Source organism: Mustela nivalis, assembly GCF_964662115.1.
Source record: "Mustela nivalis genome assembly, chromosome: 5".
In the NCBI taxonomy this organism is placed as follows: Eukaryota; Metazoa; Chordata; class Mammalia; order Carnivora; family Mustelidae; genus Mustela; species Mustela nivalis.
In genome coordinates, this window is record NC_139024.1 from 270,766 (window position 1) to 288,886 (window position 18,121).

At 55.7% G+C, this 18,121-nt stretch overlaps 1 protein-coding gene and 1 long non-coding RNA gene across 12 annotated transcripts in view; both read right to left on the reverse strand.

Moving 5' to 3' along the window:
• FAM120B (family with sequence similarity 120 member B) overlaps positions 1-18,121 on the reverse strand; it is an 85,857-nt gene that overhangs the window by 18,959 nt on the left and 48,777 nt on the right. For 9 of the 10 annotated variants that reach the window (XM_082730419.1, XM_082730423.1, XM_082730422.1 and 6 more), the window contains 3 exons: positions 4,767-4,973; positions 3,501-3,609; positions 1,580-1,672 (listed from right to left, as the gene is read on the reverse strand). In XM_082730419.1, coding sequence (XP_082586545.1) covers positions 1,580-1,672; positions 3,501-3,609; positions 4,767-4,973 — 409 coding nt within the window. The remainder of the gene's footprint in view (positions 1-1,579; positions 1,673-3,500; positions 3,610-4,766; positions 4,974-18,121) is intronic. The other variant, XR_014311706.1, reaches the window with a different exon arrangement.
• LOC309864719 lies at positions 8,206-18,006 on the reverse strand. 2 transcript variants are annotated; one of them, XR_014311712.1, is made up of 4 exons: positions 14,476-18,006; positions 12,848-13,128; positions 10,945-12,518; positions 8,206-10,723 (listed from the first exon to the last, which is right to left on the reverse strand). It is a non-coding gene; the product is annotated as an uncharacterized lncRNA (long non-coding RNA). The 2 variants fall into 2 exon arrangements; XR_014311713.1 differs by lacking the exon at positions 14,476-18,006 and having other exon boundaries at positions 12,848-14,264.

The window sequence follows — 18,121 nt, forward strand, 5'->3', positions numbered from 1 at the left end:
TCTGACTCCACAGCTGCAAGGGTGACAGGGGCCCAGGCTCCTGCTACTTACACGTGGGCTACCTGGGCACATAGGGCTGGACCCCCACTCTGCTCCCGGCCCAGTGCATACTGAACTTCAAACAGTACAGGAGCCTGATTCCGACCCTGTGGGCATCGGCAAACAGCTTTGTGGAGAAGGGGTGCAGGCTCTGAGCTCCGCAGGGCAGGCCGGCGGCCACAGGTAACGCGCCCAGAACGGACACATGCAGCAACTCATCTGGAGTGACCTCTGGGGCTCTGACCAAGGCTGTGAGGCCCTGGAAGCACCGCTCCTCTGCTGTCCGCCAACCTCACTGCCCATGAGCCTCCCTCCCGCTGCCCTTCCAGCCCCACGCGGCTCCCTGGGGCCCTGCCTCCCGTGCACAAACCCCCGAAGCGTCTGCTCCCTCTCACCGGACTCTGAGAACGTAACACCCTCAGGAAGACCTCATCGGACCCCTCCACGAAGACCGCGGGGAGGCGGCACTGCACGCACACATCTCCGGGCCCTCCCGGTCGCTGGAGGAAGACCTGGCATCCTAAGGGGCTAGGAGCCGGCATTCTGCACTCTGCCCACCAGCCCTCAGCAGAGGCAGACAGCCAGCGCCGCAGGGCCACACAGGCACACTTGCCTGGGGCCTCCAGGAGCCCAGGGAGGGGGCCCTCCCCACACAGGACCCCTGGGACCTCGGGTGGCGCAGCTCTACCCGCGGCCGGCAGCCCGCCCAGCGGACGCAGCGTGAAAGCGCCGAGCCCGCCCTTGCAGACGCCTGCTCGCTGCGCGGATGCAAACCCGTGGCGGTGGCTGACACGGTCTGACCCCAGGTCGGCTGACAGACCCTCTGTGTCCCCTGGGTGCCCTGTTTTAAGTTTTGTTCCATCAGCAGCAGTTGCTTCAACGTGAGAAGCCACCTCAAGAAGCTCGAGGTGAGGGAGACGGGCGCGCCCTCGTCCCACACACGCTGCACCGGCAGCAGCACTCCGAGGTCCGGGTGGAGTCGCCGCGTGCCGCCCTGGGCTGGAGGTGGCAGGGGAGAGGCCACTACGCCCACTGGGTCGGCCGTCTGGTAGCTTCAGGTGGCAGTGGGTGCTTCCACTAGCCAGTGCTGGGGGACCCTGCAGCGGACAGCACATGAGAGGGACACCTACAGCAATGGTCAATACTCACGAGGTTCCCTCTGTATGTAAGATGGGAATCATTACGTATGAAGTCAGCTTTTGCAGACATCCGTACTACACACCCAAGAAGTGAAGGATTCATTTCCTGGATCCCCTAAAGGGTCCCACATATACAAGCCAAGCCACAGAACACGCCACGTGCTCTTTCTTCATTAGAGAGACGCATGTGCGTGACAGCAGCACAAGAGCCTCCCTCCGAGTAGACTGTCAAGAACAGGATCCTGAATGGAAGAAAAAGCGGCAAGGAGCAGGGACAGACCGGCCTGGAGCCTGAGCCTGCGCTTCAGTCCGCCACCAGAACGTGCGGCGCTTGTCTGCCGGCGGCCCTGCAGCCCAGGCGCGACGCCCTCGTGAGCCACCGCCGGCCGCCAGCCTCTTACCTGCTCCCTGGTCCCTCCAGTGCTGTCCGTGGCCTGCCCGGCTGTACCCAGAGCTCGTCCTGTGGGAGCCGGATCCCTGCCTGCCCCACCTGCCTGTGGGGACACGAGATCAGTACATGTCAGGAGGCCACCACACACCTAACCCCAAGGACACATCACGTCTAAGAAGGAAGCAAGGTGGCACCAGGTCGGCGCTTCCCAAACTTCCGGTTTCCTTAAGTCACAGGGAAAGCCCGTGAAAAACGCAGACTGAGGGGCCACAGCTGGGACTGGGGGCGGAGGGCGGTGGGTGTCTGAATGTAAACACGGTCCCCAGGAGACCCCGTGCAGGTGAGACGAGTGGCCCGGCAGATGCTGGGCCAGAGCAGGTCCTCAGGTCGTCGGTTCTGACGGACCCTGCCTCCAGGGCTCCAGTGCTCGGGCTCTGGGTAGGCAGGGGTCCCGGGACCCCAAGGGCTGGAGCGCCCTCCCCCCAATTCCCCACACACTTAACCACCCTCAAGTTCCCTCTTCGAGACTCCTTTTTTTTTTTTTTAATTTATTTGACAGACAGAGATCACAAGTAGGTGGAGAGGCAGGCAGAGAGAGTGGGGGGGAAGCCGGCTCCCTGCCGAGCAGAGAGCCCGATGCGGGACTCGATCCCAGGACCTTGGAATCATGACCTGAGCAGAAGGCAGAGGCTTAACCCACTGAGCCACCCAGGCGCCCCTCCTTCTTCGAGACTCCTAAGCTCTGACACCCCGACCACTTGCCTCGACTAGAAAGTACATGAGGAAGTCTGGGCACCTCCCGCCAGCTGACAGCGGCCTGCATCCTGCTACCTGTGGCTCCCGCCCAGGAGCCCAAGACTCTGAGCGCGCAGGACGGGCCGCCGGCCGGCCTTTGTGCAGGCAACAAAGGCAGAGCGCTGCACACCTGTTTTGAGAGGAATAAGCTCTTGCTTGGAGGTCTCAAATCTGGCCTCTCCTCAGCTGTCAGGAGAAAGCTAAAGGGCGCACGAAAGGGTTAAGACAAGACGGGGGTCTGTGACTCCTGGGAAACAGGGAAGCCCCTCTCCTTCCTTCAGGCCCCGCACACGGCACCAGACACAGGAGACCTGCTCAGCCAGTGCCCAGCAGAGCCCAGCAGACAGTCTGCGGGGCAGGACCCAGGGGAGTTCTCGAGCTCCAGCAAGCAGAGAGACGGAGCTGCTGGACTGACAGGCACGGATCCTAACCCAAGGGGGACGTGAAATAATCAGACTCTTCAACAAGCGGACCCCACGACAGTCACCTGCACTTACAGAGACTCATCCGGTCAGTGAGACACACTGTGAGCCTATCACGTGACTAACACACCACACTGGAAAACGGGGCCAGGGGACAGCAGGTCCTCGTCACTAGTGAAGCCGTAGAGGAGGGTTTGTAGAAAACACGTCGGCAACACGCGTCGAACTCTGACTACACGGGGACTTCTAATTCGCAAACTGTGGTGCTCTGTTTTAGGAAACAGCGCATGGGAAACGGGAGAAGCTGGGGGGTCGGGACAGGCAGGACACACACCGTGCAGGTCACCACAACGAGCACAGAAACGACGCAGAAACGCCTTATCGGTCCACATTCGTTCTCCTGACAGAACCGAGGCTGCTTCTGCTCCGTTCCGCTTGCCTTCTTTCCATGCCAAGGTCTACTCCGAGAAGAACGAAACTCTGGTCACATAAACCAGCACCTCAGCAGCGGCTCTGGCTGCGGGGAGCTCTGCGGGCCGGTGCAGGCCACTGGGGAGCTGGAGTCATGGGAGAGCAGGTGCGATCTCTGGGGGACACTTTTCCTGAAGGGACAGAAGGGAAACTGCCGGGGAGCGCTGAGCGTGGTGAGTGCGTGTTTCTCCCAGTCTCGTGGGCCGGCTGCCGGCACCCCGCACCGAGGCCCGCGACACCCACCTGGCTGCTGGGAGCGCCCGTGCTGCCGGCTGACGATGCGTCTGTTTTCCTTCACGCACGCCTTGCACACGACTGACTTCAGAGCGTGGAACTTGGTCAGCCGGGACCTCTGCGAACAGAGCAGACGGCGGGAGCCGTGTCAGGCCGATGCACACACTCAGGAGACACAACGGTGGCCGTGGTGTCCAAGGACACCGGGGAGCACCTCCTTCAACACTGAGACTTGACAAGAGGTTCTCAGAAAACGGTCCTTCACTGCTGACACGGGGCCTCACCTGCCCGAACCTGTGGTCACCCCGTGTGTGGCCGGCACATCAGACACGGGACCACAGCTGGGGCTCTGCTGTCTGCTGTCTGCTGCTGTCTGCTCTGACCCTTCCCCGCTTCCGCACACGGCGACGAGCCCGATCTGAGCACACCCTCTCTCACGACCCCGCGAGTGCCTGCACACAATACTAGTGGCTTCCAAATCCCGAAGGACACCCTGGTTATTAGTCTGGGAGAAGCACAGGGTCGGCAGCATCTCCCCAGAGGCCTTGTATGCAACTGAAGCACAGCACATGCTAACCTCATGGGGACGGTGACTGCTCGGCGGCCGCCGGGTCACACACCTCCCTGAGGCTACTGTAACACGCTCCCTGGGAGCCTGGCGGGGGCCCTCCCCGGAGGCCTCCCAGGAAGGAGCACGGCACGAGCACAGCCGGCCATCACAGAGTCCACATTCCCAACGGAACCAGCAGCCCCCAAGGGATGTTTTCAAGTGAAGACAATCATTCCTACTGAATCAGTCTGACGTCCGCAAAGGCGCCTCTGGGGAAACAGTCCTTGATTCGAGAAGACCAGGGAGAGAAAGGCCGTGAAGGGGGGCCGCGCTGGACTGGGGGGGTGCTCCCTGCCAGCCCTCAGCGGGGCTTTGGCTCCTCAAGCCCTCTAGCAGGATTTTGGGAGAAGCTATGAGATCTGGTGACGCTGAAGCCTTAGGCCTCTCCAACCGTGTTTCTGCCTTTCTGGAATAAGCCTCTATGGGAAGCACGGTAACTGCAACCACGCAACCCACGGTCGGTGTAAACTAGAATTTCTAAGCCCGGGAACACGTGCCTTCTCCACAGGGAGGTCTCTGGGAAGGAGGTCTGGTCTGCCCGTCCCAGGAGAGCGGCCACAGGACACACAGAACCCATGTCTGGCTCAGGATTCAGAGCTCTAGGGCTCCTCCGAGCGCCTGACCTCAAACCCGCTGTCTCGAACACGAAGGAACCGTGGACTCACGTTCTGCTCCACGAGCGCCTCCACGCTGTGCCCCTTCTCCGCCTGCAGGTACTTCTGATGGAACAGCTTCCCGTCAAACACGTTCCAGGGCATGAAGTCACTCGTCCTCCAGGGGAAGCCGCACGCGCTGTTGACCAAGACCAGAGTGGTGAGGCCGCGGACGAGGAGGGAGCCAAGCTGCACGGCTCGGGGGTCGATGTAGTCAAGCTGTGGGGCGCAGACGGAGAATGGAGAGGAGTCGTCACGCGCGCATGAGGCAGGAGACACCCCGTCCCTCGGTGCTGCACGGCAGCCACGTGTGCTGTGCCCCCAGGCCCTCGGGGAGCCCCGCAGCCACGGGAGGGGAGCCGCAGCACGAGTGTGCATGCTCTCACACACCTATTATGCACACCCAGATGCTTGCCCGGACCTGTGTGTGCAACTCAGAACTGCCCCTCCACAGGTCAGAGCCCCGGTCCACCAGGAACACTGCAAGGTCAGCTGCTGCGGGCACACAGCCAGAGAAGGAGGCTGAGAGAGGACGGTGTGAGACACCAGCGAGGCCATCGTATGCTGAAGCAGCATTCAGTTGTCCTAATAAACGGGTTAATTATCTCACAGCACTGATGACTGGGTAACTTTTCACAAATTAAGTCACACGAACATTAAGTATTTCTTCTTGTTGTGACGTCACACATTCTCTGCGTGCACGGACGGAGCCACGTCCGCTGCTGGGACGCGGGGCCTGTGCCGACGCACCCACGTGAACGGGTAACCTCGCTTGTGTCTACCGAGTTCCTCGGTGTCTGCCTGACCGATGCTGCTCAAATTACACAGTGGCTATTCTAGGTGTCACCGCATGTCCAGTACAGTTTATAAAACCAAAATAAACTGTGAACGAAGTCACAGACGTTTCATCCCCTTAATAAGTAAGGATTCACTTTGCTTATTAAAATAAAACTGACCATCATTTTTCAAAAGTTATCACGAGCTACAATTACCCCAGAGTTAACTAAGGGGTGTGTGGGGGTTTTGTTTTTTAAGGTTTTAACTATCTGAGAGCAAGCAAGCACAAGCAGGGGGAGAGGCAGAGGGAGAGTGGGAAGCAGGCTTCCCACTGAGCAGGGAGCCAGACGAGGGGCTCGATCCCAGGACCCCGGGATCATGACCTGAGCCGAAGCAGACGCCTCACTGACAGAGCCCCCAAGCGCCTCCGTCTAGGGTCTAATGAAAGTGTCTGCTGTACGGCACAGCTTTTCACATTCTCCTAGAAAGAACAACCACAAACAGGTCCGTGGGGCTGAGGGGACGCCGGGTAGTTAGAAGTGGGTGTCTTCACTCCCTGTGCTCTGCGGGAGCCTCCGGGTGAGGCCCTGCTGCCGCGCCCCCTGCCTCGGCCCTGCAGCACTGTCAGCCTCACTGCGCATGGAGCTCCCACACGTCCCCGCCCACGCACGTGCTGTCACTGTCTGTCTAGAACCGCACAGTCCTAGCCAGGACTCAGGAGCCATGTGGTATCTGATTTAAGAGGAGCCCAAATCAAATACTGATCCTCAGATGCCCCAGCGACATTTCAGGGGCTCGGGGCCCCACGTGGCTCAGCCCTCCGGTCTGGACAACACGCCACAGGATAACCGGAGTCTAGGACGTCCCAGCTCTGCTACTTCCTCCTTGCAGACTTCCAGCGGCCCTGAGCTTCCCCACCCCGGCCCCATCACCGCGGGCTCTCACCCCAGCGCTGGGACCATGGTGACCATGCGGTCAGAGCAGCTGGTGGCAAAGGTGCCCAGACACAGACTTGACGTATTTTCTCCATGTGCTGGAGGCACTTCTCTAACTTGGCAGATTTTTCTGCAACAGAAACAATTCTTTTTTTTTTTTTTAAATTTTATTTATTTATTTGACAGAGAGAGATCACAAGTAGGCAGAGAGGCAGGCAGAGAGAGAGAGAGAGGAGGAAGCAGGCTCCCTGCTGAGCAGAGAGCCTGATGCGGGACTCGATCCCAGGACCCTGAGATCATGACCTGAGCCGAAGGCAGTGGCCTAACCCACTGAGCCACCCAGGCGCCCAACAGAAACAATTCTTGTTCACGCTTTGTGCTCTGCCCTTCTACACCTCTGTGTATTTTATAGTAAGTTGTAAAGAAGGTACACCCCGTCCAGAGCACGGATCCCACGTGTACCACAAGGTACCACATTTTCACCAACAGTGCAGCCTACACTTAGGCCACAGAGCACACGCTGCCATGCCCAGAAAGCCTCCCCGGCGCTCTCCCTGCCCTGGAGCCATAAGCGCTAGCCAAAGGTTCAAACTGTGACTGGCTTTGCACGCTCGTGAATTTACGAGAAGGAATCAGGCAGTGGGCACTGCTGTGTCCAGCTGCTTCCGGGGACACCCCTTGGGAGGCTACCACAGCGAGCAGGGGGCTGTCCTCACTGTCCCAGCACACGCTGCACCCACGGGGAACTCCTGGGTTCTGTGTGTGACTCTGGGGGCCACAGACGCCTTTCTACGGGGGGGGTCTCACGTTAGGTTCTTTCAGAAACGCTGTGCCTGTCAATGTAGACATTTTGTATGGCTTTTGTTTTTTGCTATTTCATGTTCTTCCTTTGATGTTAGTGTAAACGTAAAAAACCCAGGGGGTTATTTTTACTTGCCTTGTTTTACAGCATTCGTGTGGGTTGTATATGCCGACTCTGTATCCAGCACCCATTAAATTTGGTTACTAACTCTTTTTTTTTTTTTTTTTTTATTTGACAGAGATCACAAGTAGGCAGAGAGACAGGCAGGGGGTGGGGTGGGGAAGCAGGCTCCCGGCTGAGCAGAGAGCCCGATGCGGGGCTCGATCCCAGGACCCTGAGATCATGACCTGAGCCGAAGGCAGAGGCTTAACCCACTGAGCCACCCAGGCGCCCCTTGGTTACTAATTCTAAGGGCTGATCTGTAGAAATGATTTTCCATTTATACAATCATGCCATCTGTCAAAGACGGTTAAGTTTTATTTCTTTTAAACTCTATACCTTATATTTCTTTCCTAAGACTGATTTTCTTGCCAAGGCTCCCAGTTTAACCAAAGTGCTAAAAGTATCCCCGAGGGGCGCCTGGGTGGCTCAGTGGGTTAAGCCTCTGCCTTCGGCTCAGGTCATGGTCCTGGGGTCCTGGAATCGAGTCCCGCATCGGGCTCTCTGCGCAGCGGGGAGCCTGCCTCTCTCTCTCTCTGCCTGCCTCTCTGCCTACTTGTGATCTCTGTCAAATAAATAAACCAAATCTTTAAAGGAAAAAAAAAAAGTTCCCCCGACTCACTCCCACTAGACAGGAAAAAAAACCTTTCAGTATTTCACCATTAAGTCTGATTTCTACTGTAGATTTAATCTTTGCTACATCAAGGAAGCGGCCTTCTAGTCTGACTTACTGAGATTTTATCATGACCAAGTACTGAATTGAACCATATAGTTTTCCTGCATCTACTAACAAAAACATATGCTTTTACTTATTTATTGCGTTATAGCAAAGCGCACTGGTTTTCAAACGTTAACTTTGTATCAAGGTTATGTACAGCCAGACTGTCTGCTAATTTTTGTGTGGAAGCTTTGAATTTATTTTCACGAAACAGAATGGCCTCTAGTTTTCATGTGTTCTCATGACTTCGGTGCCCCGGTTTTGCTGGGCCTGTTAAGACAAGGTGGACAAGTGACCCTCGTGGCGCTTCCTCCTGAGGTTTGGGGACGCTGGCCAGGAGCCGGTGGGGTCTGCGGTTTCCTTCACAGTCCTCAGGAGATTCCGAACCATTCGGACTCTCTATCATCACACTCCAGTCTTACTACGGTGGGCTTTTTTTTTTTTTAAAGATTTTATTTATTTATTTGACAGAGAGAAATCACAAGTAGTCGGAGAGGCAGGCAGAGAGAGAGGGGGAAGCAGGCTCCCCGCTGCGCAGAGAGCCCGATGCGGGGCTTGATCCCAGGACCCTGGGACCATGACCTGAGCCGAGCCACCCAGGCGTCCCTATGGTGGGTTTTTCAAGGAGTTTGTTCATTTTACCAACTTCCCAAATTTAGTGGTATAGTGTTGTTCCCAATATCCTGATTATCTTTTTAAAAAAAGATTTTTGTTTACCTTAGAGAGCGAGCGAGAACCTCACGCTGACCCCACTCACCCTGAGCTGAGCCCAAACCAAGTGGCTGCTTAACGGACTCAGCCACGCAGCCCGCTCTAGCGCCCATCAGCGCCTACGGGTGCTACGGGGGGGGGCCCTCTTCCTCCTCAGATGGGCCACTTAGTCACTGATTCTTGCTTGTTTTACTATCTGCTTCCTACCGCCCTCTTTGGGTTTGGTCTGTTCATTTCTAATTACTGAGACATCTACTCATGCCACAGGCTCTGGGCCTCCCTTTTCAAACATTCACTTTAATGCTGTAAGTTTCCTTCTAAGAACAGCTTTTGGCTTTATCTGCTAATTTCAGTATGACTATTTTCACTGTCCTTCAAATTATTTCATAATGTCTACTGTGATTTCTATTTGTACATGAGTTGGAAATATTCTATTTAATATTCAAGTGACTGTTTTAATTTTTGTTATTATTGATTTTCAGATCATTCCCACTGTTGTCAGAAAGCAGAAGGATGGCCTCAATGGTCTGAGACCAGCGGGGGCTCTAGGACGGTTGCACGGTCCACGTCAGCCATCTCCGAGCGCAGTGTTCTGCAACTCTGGGAGCCAGTGGGGCCAGGAGGGCCTGTGTTCACTGTGCTCTCAGCCTCTGACCCTTAGTGATTTCCCCTCTGCTTGTTCCATGCTCTGCAGAGGAACGGGTTAAAGCAGGACTCAATAAACTTTTTCTGTAAAGGGCCAAGATGGTTAATACGCCAGGTTCTGTTGGCCTTGTAGAGCCGCTGGTGAATGTTCTTCAAAAAGGTAAAAACCACTCTTAGCTCGCAGGATGGTGCAAGCACAAGCTGCAGGCTGGGTCTGGCCCACAGGGCCCCAGTGCGCGGAGCCTGGGAGCGTTTCTCTCTGCCGTCCCTTTAGTCTCCGTTTCCCGTATTTCTGAAGCTGCCCACGTGAACTGGCCCAGTTAGGGTCCTGACGCCCCTGGTGCGGACCACCACCGTCTCTCTAGGAAGCATCCCCACTCGAAGTCTATTTTTCTCATCCTGTCACACTAGTTTCTCAGGGTGAGAGCCCCGTTCACCTCTATCCTCGCCTCCCAGAGTCTCCGTGTCCCTCCGTCTTGGGAGTGTGTCTGGGAGGCAGTACATGGCCGGTCTGGGATTTTTATCTTGCAATGACGACACATCCGCAAGAAGTTGCAGAGGCCGTACCGCAGGTCTCACGGACGCCCCCTCATCACCCCTAGTACTCAACCCTCCGTGCCACAGTGCGGCATCCAGACCAGGAGATGGGCCCGTCCCCACACGTAGACATGTGTGTGATGTCACAGATGTCATCTGCATGACCACCATCACCACGTCAGATACAGAGCCTCTGTCGTGCAGAGCCTGGGGGGTAGCCCTGCCCGCCCCCTCCTCCATCTCCCCAGCATGGCTCTCAGAGCATGGCCGTGTGGGGGCTGGCTTCGTCACCCTGCATGGTCCCCCGAGATCCGCTCATGCAGCGAGTGTGTCGGGCCCTGCCTCTCGCCGCCGGCCCCACCGGCCTTGGAGTGTTTGCCTCAGTGAAGACGTCGGTCTCGTTCCCAGCTCCTGCCATCACACGTGCACCTGCGGGGAACACTCACGGCCACGTCTGCCGTGGGCAGAAGCCCCACGTCTGTGGGACAAACACTGTCGGGGGAGCTGCCAAGGCATGCGATACGTGCGTGCTCAGGGGCTCACGCGCCCACCCCAAGCCCCCCCGGCGCGTCAGTACCGCATCCTGCTGCCATCGGCGTGCTGCTCCGGCCGTCCGGCAGCCGCTGCCGCTGTGCTGAGCTCGCAACACGGCGAACATCTTTCCCGGTAAAACATCTGTTTATGTCTTTGCCCATTTTCTTTCTTTTTTTTTTTTTTTTAAAGATTTTATTTATTTATTTATTTGACAGAGAGAAATCACAAGTAGATGGAGAGGCAGGCAGAGAGAGAGAGAGGGAAGCAGGCTCCCCGCGGAGCAGAGAGCCCGATGCGGGACTCGATCCCAGGACCTTGAGATCATGACCCGAGCCGAAGGCAGTGGCTTAACCCACTGAGCCACCCAGGCACCCTGTCTTTGCCCATTTTCTAAGTGAACTGGTTTTTACTACCGAGTTTTCAGACCTCTTATGTGTTCTACTTATAAGACCTTCATCAGACTTGTGTTGGCACATACTTTCTCCCATTCGGCAGCTTGTCATTTCCTCACTTTTTACAGACCAGATGTTTTTAATTCTGATGAAGTCCAACTTACTGCTTTTTTTCTCTCACGGATCACACTTTTGATGCGAAACCTTGGAACTCTCTACCTAGCCCTCGATTCCGAAGTTTTCCATTTTCACCCAGAAGTCCTACAGCAGCACATGCTGCATCTAGCTCGCAGGACCAGTGAGGTGAAGGTCAGGACTCCTGTGTTTTGCCTGTGGTTGTGCAACAGCTCCAGCGTGCTGCTGCCCAGACCTCAGCCGAGACCTCAGCTTGCAGGAAGCGGGCGGCGGTCCCCGGGTGGTCCCGCTGCCAGTTCCCTGACCCGTGCGTCCGACCCTCAGCTGATCCGCAGTCCTGACAGCTGCAGCGACATGACGAGCCGCAGCAGCAGCCACGTTAACAGCGATACTCCTCCGACACCGTTCCTTTCCAGGACTGTTTTGGCTCTATTTTGTTCTCTGCCGTATGAATTCTAGAATAATCTTGTGTCAGTGACAACACAAAACCTTGCTGGGACTCTGCTAGGAATCCGTCGGGGAGAACGGATCTGTCCACTGTGCGAGCACGTGCAGGCCACGAGCGCGGTGTATCCGCCTCTCCCGAAACTCGGGCCTCCTCGCACCTCCTTCACCAGCATTTGTGATTCTCGGCACACAGATACTGTTAGGGTTGCACCTCGGTAATTCATTTTTATGGAACAATTTAAGTGGTGTTATCTTTAAAATCTTAGTATACAGAGATGCGATCTTTTGTTTTTATGTTGGTCTTTAGCCTGAGATCTTGCTGAAGCTGAACTCCCACTAGCTCTAGGAGTTTTTTGATGGATTCCTTGGGATTCTCTGCGTACAGAATCATGTCATCTGCAAATTGGGACCGTCTTTCTGTCCCTCAGTGATCCGAATACCTGTTAGCGCCTTTCCCTGCCTCAGTGCACAGGCCACACCTGCCAGCTCTGGGCTCTCGAGTGGGATGGTGCGGGCAGATGTCCCCCTGCCGCCTCAGGGGGAGGCCTGTGGCCTGTCACGGTGTCAACAGCAGGGCACTGAGCAGATATGCGTTATCAGGCTGAAGAAGGCCCCCTCTACTCCTGTTCTTTGACGTTTTGTCACAAATGGGTACGGAATTTTGTGAAATGATTTTTCTGAACACTTGACAGGGCCGTGTGATTCTTCTTCACTAGCCTAGGAGGGAATTACACAGACAAGTTTTTGAATTCTGAATCAGCCATGCATCTCGGCAGTAAACAACCCCACTTGGCCATGGTAAAAGACTTCTTTCTACACACTGCTTGGTTCGGTCTGCTACATTTTGTTAAGGATGTCTGTATCTGTGTTCATGTGGGACACTGTGTGCTTTTTTTTTGTAATTCATTTATCTGGTTTTGGTATCAGGGTAAATCTGGTCTCGTTGGGAAGTATTCCATCTTCTTATATTTTCTGGAAGATAATGAGAAGAACTGGCATTAACTCTTTGAACGCTGATAAATGACCCAGTGAAACCAACTGGGTTACAGGTGTATTTTGCAGAGTTTTAAAAACTGTGAATGAAATTTTCTTAACAGTTAAGGGGCTGTCTAAAACCTATTAGATAATGCATGGGTCACAGTCACTTGTGCTTTGGGGAGATCTAGTCCACTCCGTCTAAGCTGCTAAACTTGTCTGTGTTCGAAGCTGCCCAGAGCACGTGACCCCTGTGCTCTTGGCAGGGCCTGTGGGACACCTCCTCTACTCCTGACTGTGGCCAATTATGTTTTCTACTTTCTTACCAGGTATATACGCTGGAGCAAAAGTGGTTCCCAATGCTTGGCTGCCCTTCCCAGACTTCTGTTTTCTACAGTCTTGACTCAGTAATTCTTCATGACCCTTTTAGCCATCTGATACTTCAAATCTATTTTTCTAATACTTTTTTGGGAGGGTTTTTATTAGTCTTCGACAGGAAAATCCACCCAGACGACCTCAGTCTCCCAGTCCTGAGGGCATTCCCAGCACCCTTGGTCTCCTCAGCCAGGGGTCTCGGCATCTTCAGATCATAAATATTTTTGGCAGTCTGGTGAAACATACGGATTCTTTCTCAGAATAACTTAGAAGCTTGAAGAATTAATTATAATGAAGTACAATTTTAAAAATAACTTAAATTTGAGGCGCCTGTGTGGCTCAGTCGTTAAGCATCTGCCTTCGGCTCAGGTCATGATCCCGGGGTCCTGGGATCGAGCCCCGCATCGGGCTCCTTGCTCAGTGGGGAGCCTGCTTCTCCCTCTCCTACTCCGCCTGCTTATGGCTTATGTTCCCTCTCTCTCTGCATCTCTGTCAAATTAAATAAATAAAATCTTAAAAATTAATTAACTTTTTAAAATAACCTGAATTTATGATCTATGAATTTACCCACTTCTTTGCCTATCTTCAAATGATTACGCGAGAGCAGTGAGTGTAATAACTAAGCTGGAGACGAGGGTACGGGCAAGGACACGCACGCATTTCCCCAACTGTAAGGTGCCATCAGACCCTCCGTGACCCTCACTGGTGACACACCCACAGCTGCTGCTGCCATTACTAGGATCTGTGGGCTCCGTTGTAAATAAAAGGATGGATTTAAGTTAGAAGGTGGTAAAAGTAAAGATGTATTTTTTTCCTGTTCCAGTTCATACACTCTCATTTTAAGAATCCTTAAAATTATATCCCACGTATACCAGCAATTCTGGGCACGACAAAAATAAACACACGCGCTGGCAGGTGAGCACTTTAAATAGACGGGCCACAGCCCAGAGACCGGCACTTGCTTCCTTGTACTTACGGAGTCTTTGCAAAGTGTGTTCATTGAGGATAATTCCACCAACAGACATGGGCATTTTGGGAACCTCTAGTACAGTTTTAATTACCAGGTGCTAAAAATAAACTTTAAATCAAGAAAAACACGTAAACCAGAAATAAAGTCAGAGTCTTAAAGAGCTGGATGTGTTGATAATTTCATTTTTCAAACATAATCACTTCCCTTTGGATCCCAACTTTCGAGGTTAACTCTTCAATCCTCAGGGCTTCTCTGCTGCCTAGAAAGGACCGAGCCCTCACTGCTGCGAGGGGTCGGGCAATGCCACGCGAGCCAGAGAGACGGCACACACAGCAGGTGGTACTGAAGAGGGAACCTTCCTTCTCCTCCCTCGGGTGCCCCTCAACGCACGGCCACCCCGTGAACAGCCCCGTCCCTCCTTCTCCACACTCCCCAAGGGGGTGTCGCTCTCTCCAGCCCCGGCACCTACCCACCCCCCCGCCACCACTCTTCAGAAGCCATTCCAGGGTCAAGTCCAGCAGGCGTCCTCAACCCTTCTCCGGACGGCCCTGTGCCCGGGCGCTCTGCCCCCCCCCCCCCCGCACACCCATCTTCTCTCCAAGCTCTCACCCGTCCTTCAGGAAGGTGTTTGCAGGACCCCTTGCTGACATCCTTTTGCTACGCCTCTTTCTTCTCCCTGTGTTGATACATCGCAATGGGCTCACGCTTCCCAAATTTACCTCCAACGCTAACTCTCCACAAGCTTCAGACTTGCAGGTGCCACTGTGTGCACACACATCGCACGTGGGACCCTCCCCACACTGAGCTCTTTCCGTCTCACCTCTGACACCCAAGCCAGGAGAACAGGGTCCCCACACCTGGGTCGTCCATCTCGGCCTGTAGGCATTCCCTGAGCACACCTCACCTTCCGTCCCACCAGCAGCAGCCCCCACACCCCTGTGCTGGGCCCCTTGCCAGACTCACTCTGTCCCTACCCATGACCTATTTGGGCTGGCCTATGTGGCCCCTGGAGGGGTGCCTGTCACTTTGCTGCCGAAGCCCTCCTCACACACACACACACACACACACACACACACACACACGCGGGGGAGTCCCAGCTGTGACCAGAGCCACCTCTTCAGTCTCTAAGCCGCACAACGAACCCAGCCAATGTCTCTGCTCCCTTCTGAGGCACTCCTGTCCTTACCCCAGTATCAGCTCAGACCCGTTACCTTCCAGGCTAGGGGCTAAGGCTTGGAGGAGGCGGAAGAGGGGACAGGAGTGTCCTCCCAGCCCAGGGGGCTGCAGCTCGGCAGTCACACTCCCGCCGAGCCCAGCCTCCTGGGACGAAAGCCCTTCTCTCCCTGCACCCCCGGACTGACAGAGTCAGAGTTCAGTGAGTGAGCACGCTGCTTAAATCCAGACCCTGCTCTTCAGGATACTTCCTCCGCTGTCGGCTTCTGCTGCCCTACACACGGACGGCCTAAGGGTCTTTACCAGGGCAAGGGGTTGACGCCACCTCACGGCAGGACGCTTATGCACAAGGACACGGTCACGGTCTTCCTGGGTAAGTGCTGTGCAACACAGAGCAAGCCGAGTCCACACACGCCGGAGGCCACAGTGCGCCCGGGCCGAGGCACGTGCTGGTGAGAACAGGCACACTCGTGCCAGCTTCCGTTCCAGGAGACCCTGCTGTCCATTACCTGTGCACGTGGGACACGCTCACAGGGAGTGCCATCTGGCGGGAAGCTGCCACAGCAATGGCCACGCAGTGGACAGGCTCCGGAGCTGGGAGGCCCCCGTCCCCGCCACGGGACCGTGGGCCATTGTGAACCTTCTGTGGGGCTCAGCTGTCCCGCCTGGTACTAACGAGCCACCCAGGCACTGCAACCGTGTGGGTGCTGCCCACGGGAACTGAAGGACAGAGGACCAAAGACAGACTTTCCTCTGGAACATGACCTACTCACGTCTTCCAAAAGCAAAGCTCTCTACCTGCTTGAAATACGAAGTCACACGTGCTGCGGGAACAAAGCAGAGGAAAGGTCAAGCTGTGCCACCTGCACAGGTGTCCAGGGACAGCTCGGGCAGCGACGCAGGCCACTGCGCACCGACTGACAGGAACTAGGACGTCTGCTCTTGGAAAATAACCAACCCTAGAAGACATCAGAATGCACTGCCTCGGCTGAGAACACCACCCGCAGGGGCCCTGTCAGGTCCCGTGGTCCCAGAGAGGAAATTCGTCCAGCTGGGCTAAGGGAGTGGCTGCCACGGGACCCCTGCAGGCCCCACCGGCTCCCCTGACTTCCTCAATATGCTGGCTGCCTCCTTCAGGCTCAGGTGAGCTGCACGGATCACGCCGTGCTCATCTCATGCCTAACTGCCGCCTTCTCGGCCCCCGCCTCGAGGGCGAACATGTAACACGTCAGAGCAGGCGAAACGACCAACGCGAGACTCTGGTCTCAAGCCCAGTTGCGCTGCCCTGGGGTCACGGGGCGGGGTGACATCACCAGTGCTTCAGGAACTTTTGGTTCAAGAAACTGCATGGCCATTAGTCCAGTTTCCTAAACATGACTTTCTCCTCCTCCCCCCAACTCCCACAAACTCCCTCTTTTTATTTTTGGAAGGAGGAGACGGAGACTCCCGAGCAGACTCCACACCAAGCCCGGAGCCCAACACAGGTCTCGATCTCAGGACCCCAAGACGACCCCCTGAGCCAACGCCAAGAGTCAGACACCCAACAGACAGAGCCACCCAGGCGCCCCCCGCCCCTCGGCTTTGAGAAAGGGTAGAAGGCCCTGGGAGACCAAGGAACACATGGCACACAGAGGCACAGGTCGTGCTGGTGCTGGGGCCCGAGGCCTGGCTGGTTCTCTCGGATTCAGCAACTGCCACGTGCGGTCCCGGTGAGGGTCTCATGTCAGGGGCAACTGGCAGGTCCGTGGGATTTCCCTGCGCGTCTCCATCTCTGGGAGACAGGAAACAGCACTTCTCAGCCACGGCTGCCGTGTGATTTTACTTTCCGAATTATAATGTAAGGTTTCAGAGAACAGACCACACCTCTCCTGCTCAACGAGTCTGCTAGGAAGAGGGTTCTAGCAGGTTGGCTGGAGATGCATGGAAAACCAAGTGGAGAGCCGGGCTCCTGGAGGAGGGTCATCTCCTGATGACCGAGACCAGTTCCCCGCCACTCAGGGAACAGAGAACCCAGCTTCACGCGAACTGGGGCGCGTGGGGAGCAGAGCATGTTCGCAGGCTGTAGGGCTGACCTGAAGCTCCGAGGGTATCTTCCAGCAAAGAAACCCCACATCAGCTGTCCTTTCCCAGAGAAGTGACACAGGAACACCTGGAGAGCTCCAGCCGCCACGGCGGAAGGCTGGGCCTGGCTCCAGGCTCCGAGTCCCCAGCGAGCACAGACTGGTTCCATTGCCTAACAGGTGTGGCCTTACAGATCAATTAACAGAGACATGTTCTAGGAGCAGTCAGGGGCTCTGGCGGAACCAGGAGGAAGAGCTGGGCCCGCCCAGGTGAGGGGCCTCTGATGGGGACCCAGAAACTGGAAAGACCAGTTCCAGTTCCAAGGCTGCCCGGGAAATACGGACAGTCAACAGCTCCACGGAATGGTGCCCCCTCCCCGGCCAAGAAGGTCCACTAACCGGGGCTTATTGGCAGTTCCACAAAACGACACTAAAACGGAACAGAACTACCACGGTTGCAAGCTGCAGCCCGAGCCAACCTCAACTCCGCTGCGGCCAGGGCCTCGCCAGGGCGACTGCCCCACGGGCACGCGGAACCCCACACAGGGCAAGGAGAGCACCAGCAAACAGGACAGGAACAGACTCGGAGGTCAGGCTCCACAGGCCTGCACACACTAGCAGGTCCCCTGGTCGCAGCGAGGCACAAACAAAGGAACCCTCAAGGGACCCGCGTGAGCCCGGACAGGCTGGTGTGGGACCCATTCACACCCGGCTGTCCTCAGCCCTCCAGTCAGGACACTTGGAGCGCCCTGGGGAGTAGAGGAACAACACAGCCGGGTCCACCCGAGCCACGCAGGAGCCTCTGAAAACCCAGTGGAGGTTCAATGTGTCAGGCTAGTCCCTGTGTGTGGGACACCTGTCACCAGGGCCCCTCACTGCACACACGGCGGGAACTCTGAGAACAGTTGTCGACTATACACTCGAAACGACAGTCACAGTTCAATTAAAAAAAAAAAAAAAAAGTTGTTGAGTTTACATGTAAACAAATGACCCTGTGTCAAGACTAGATTTCTCCCAACGCA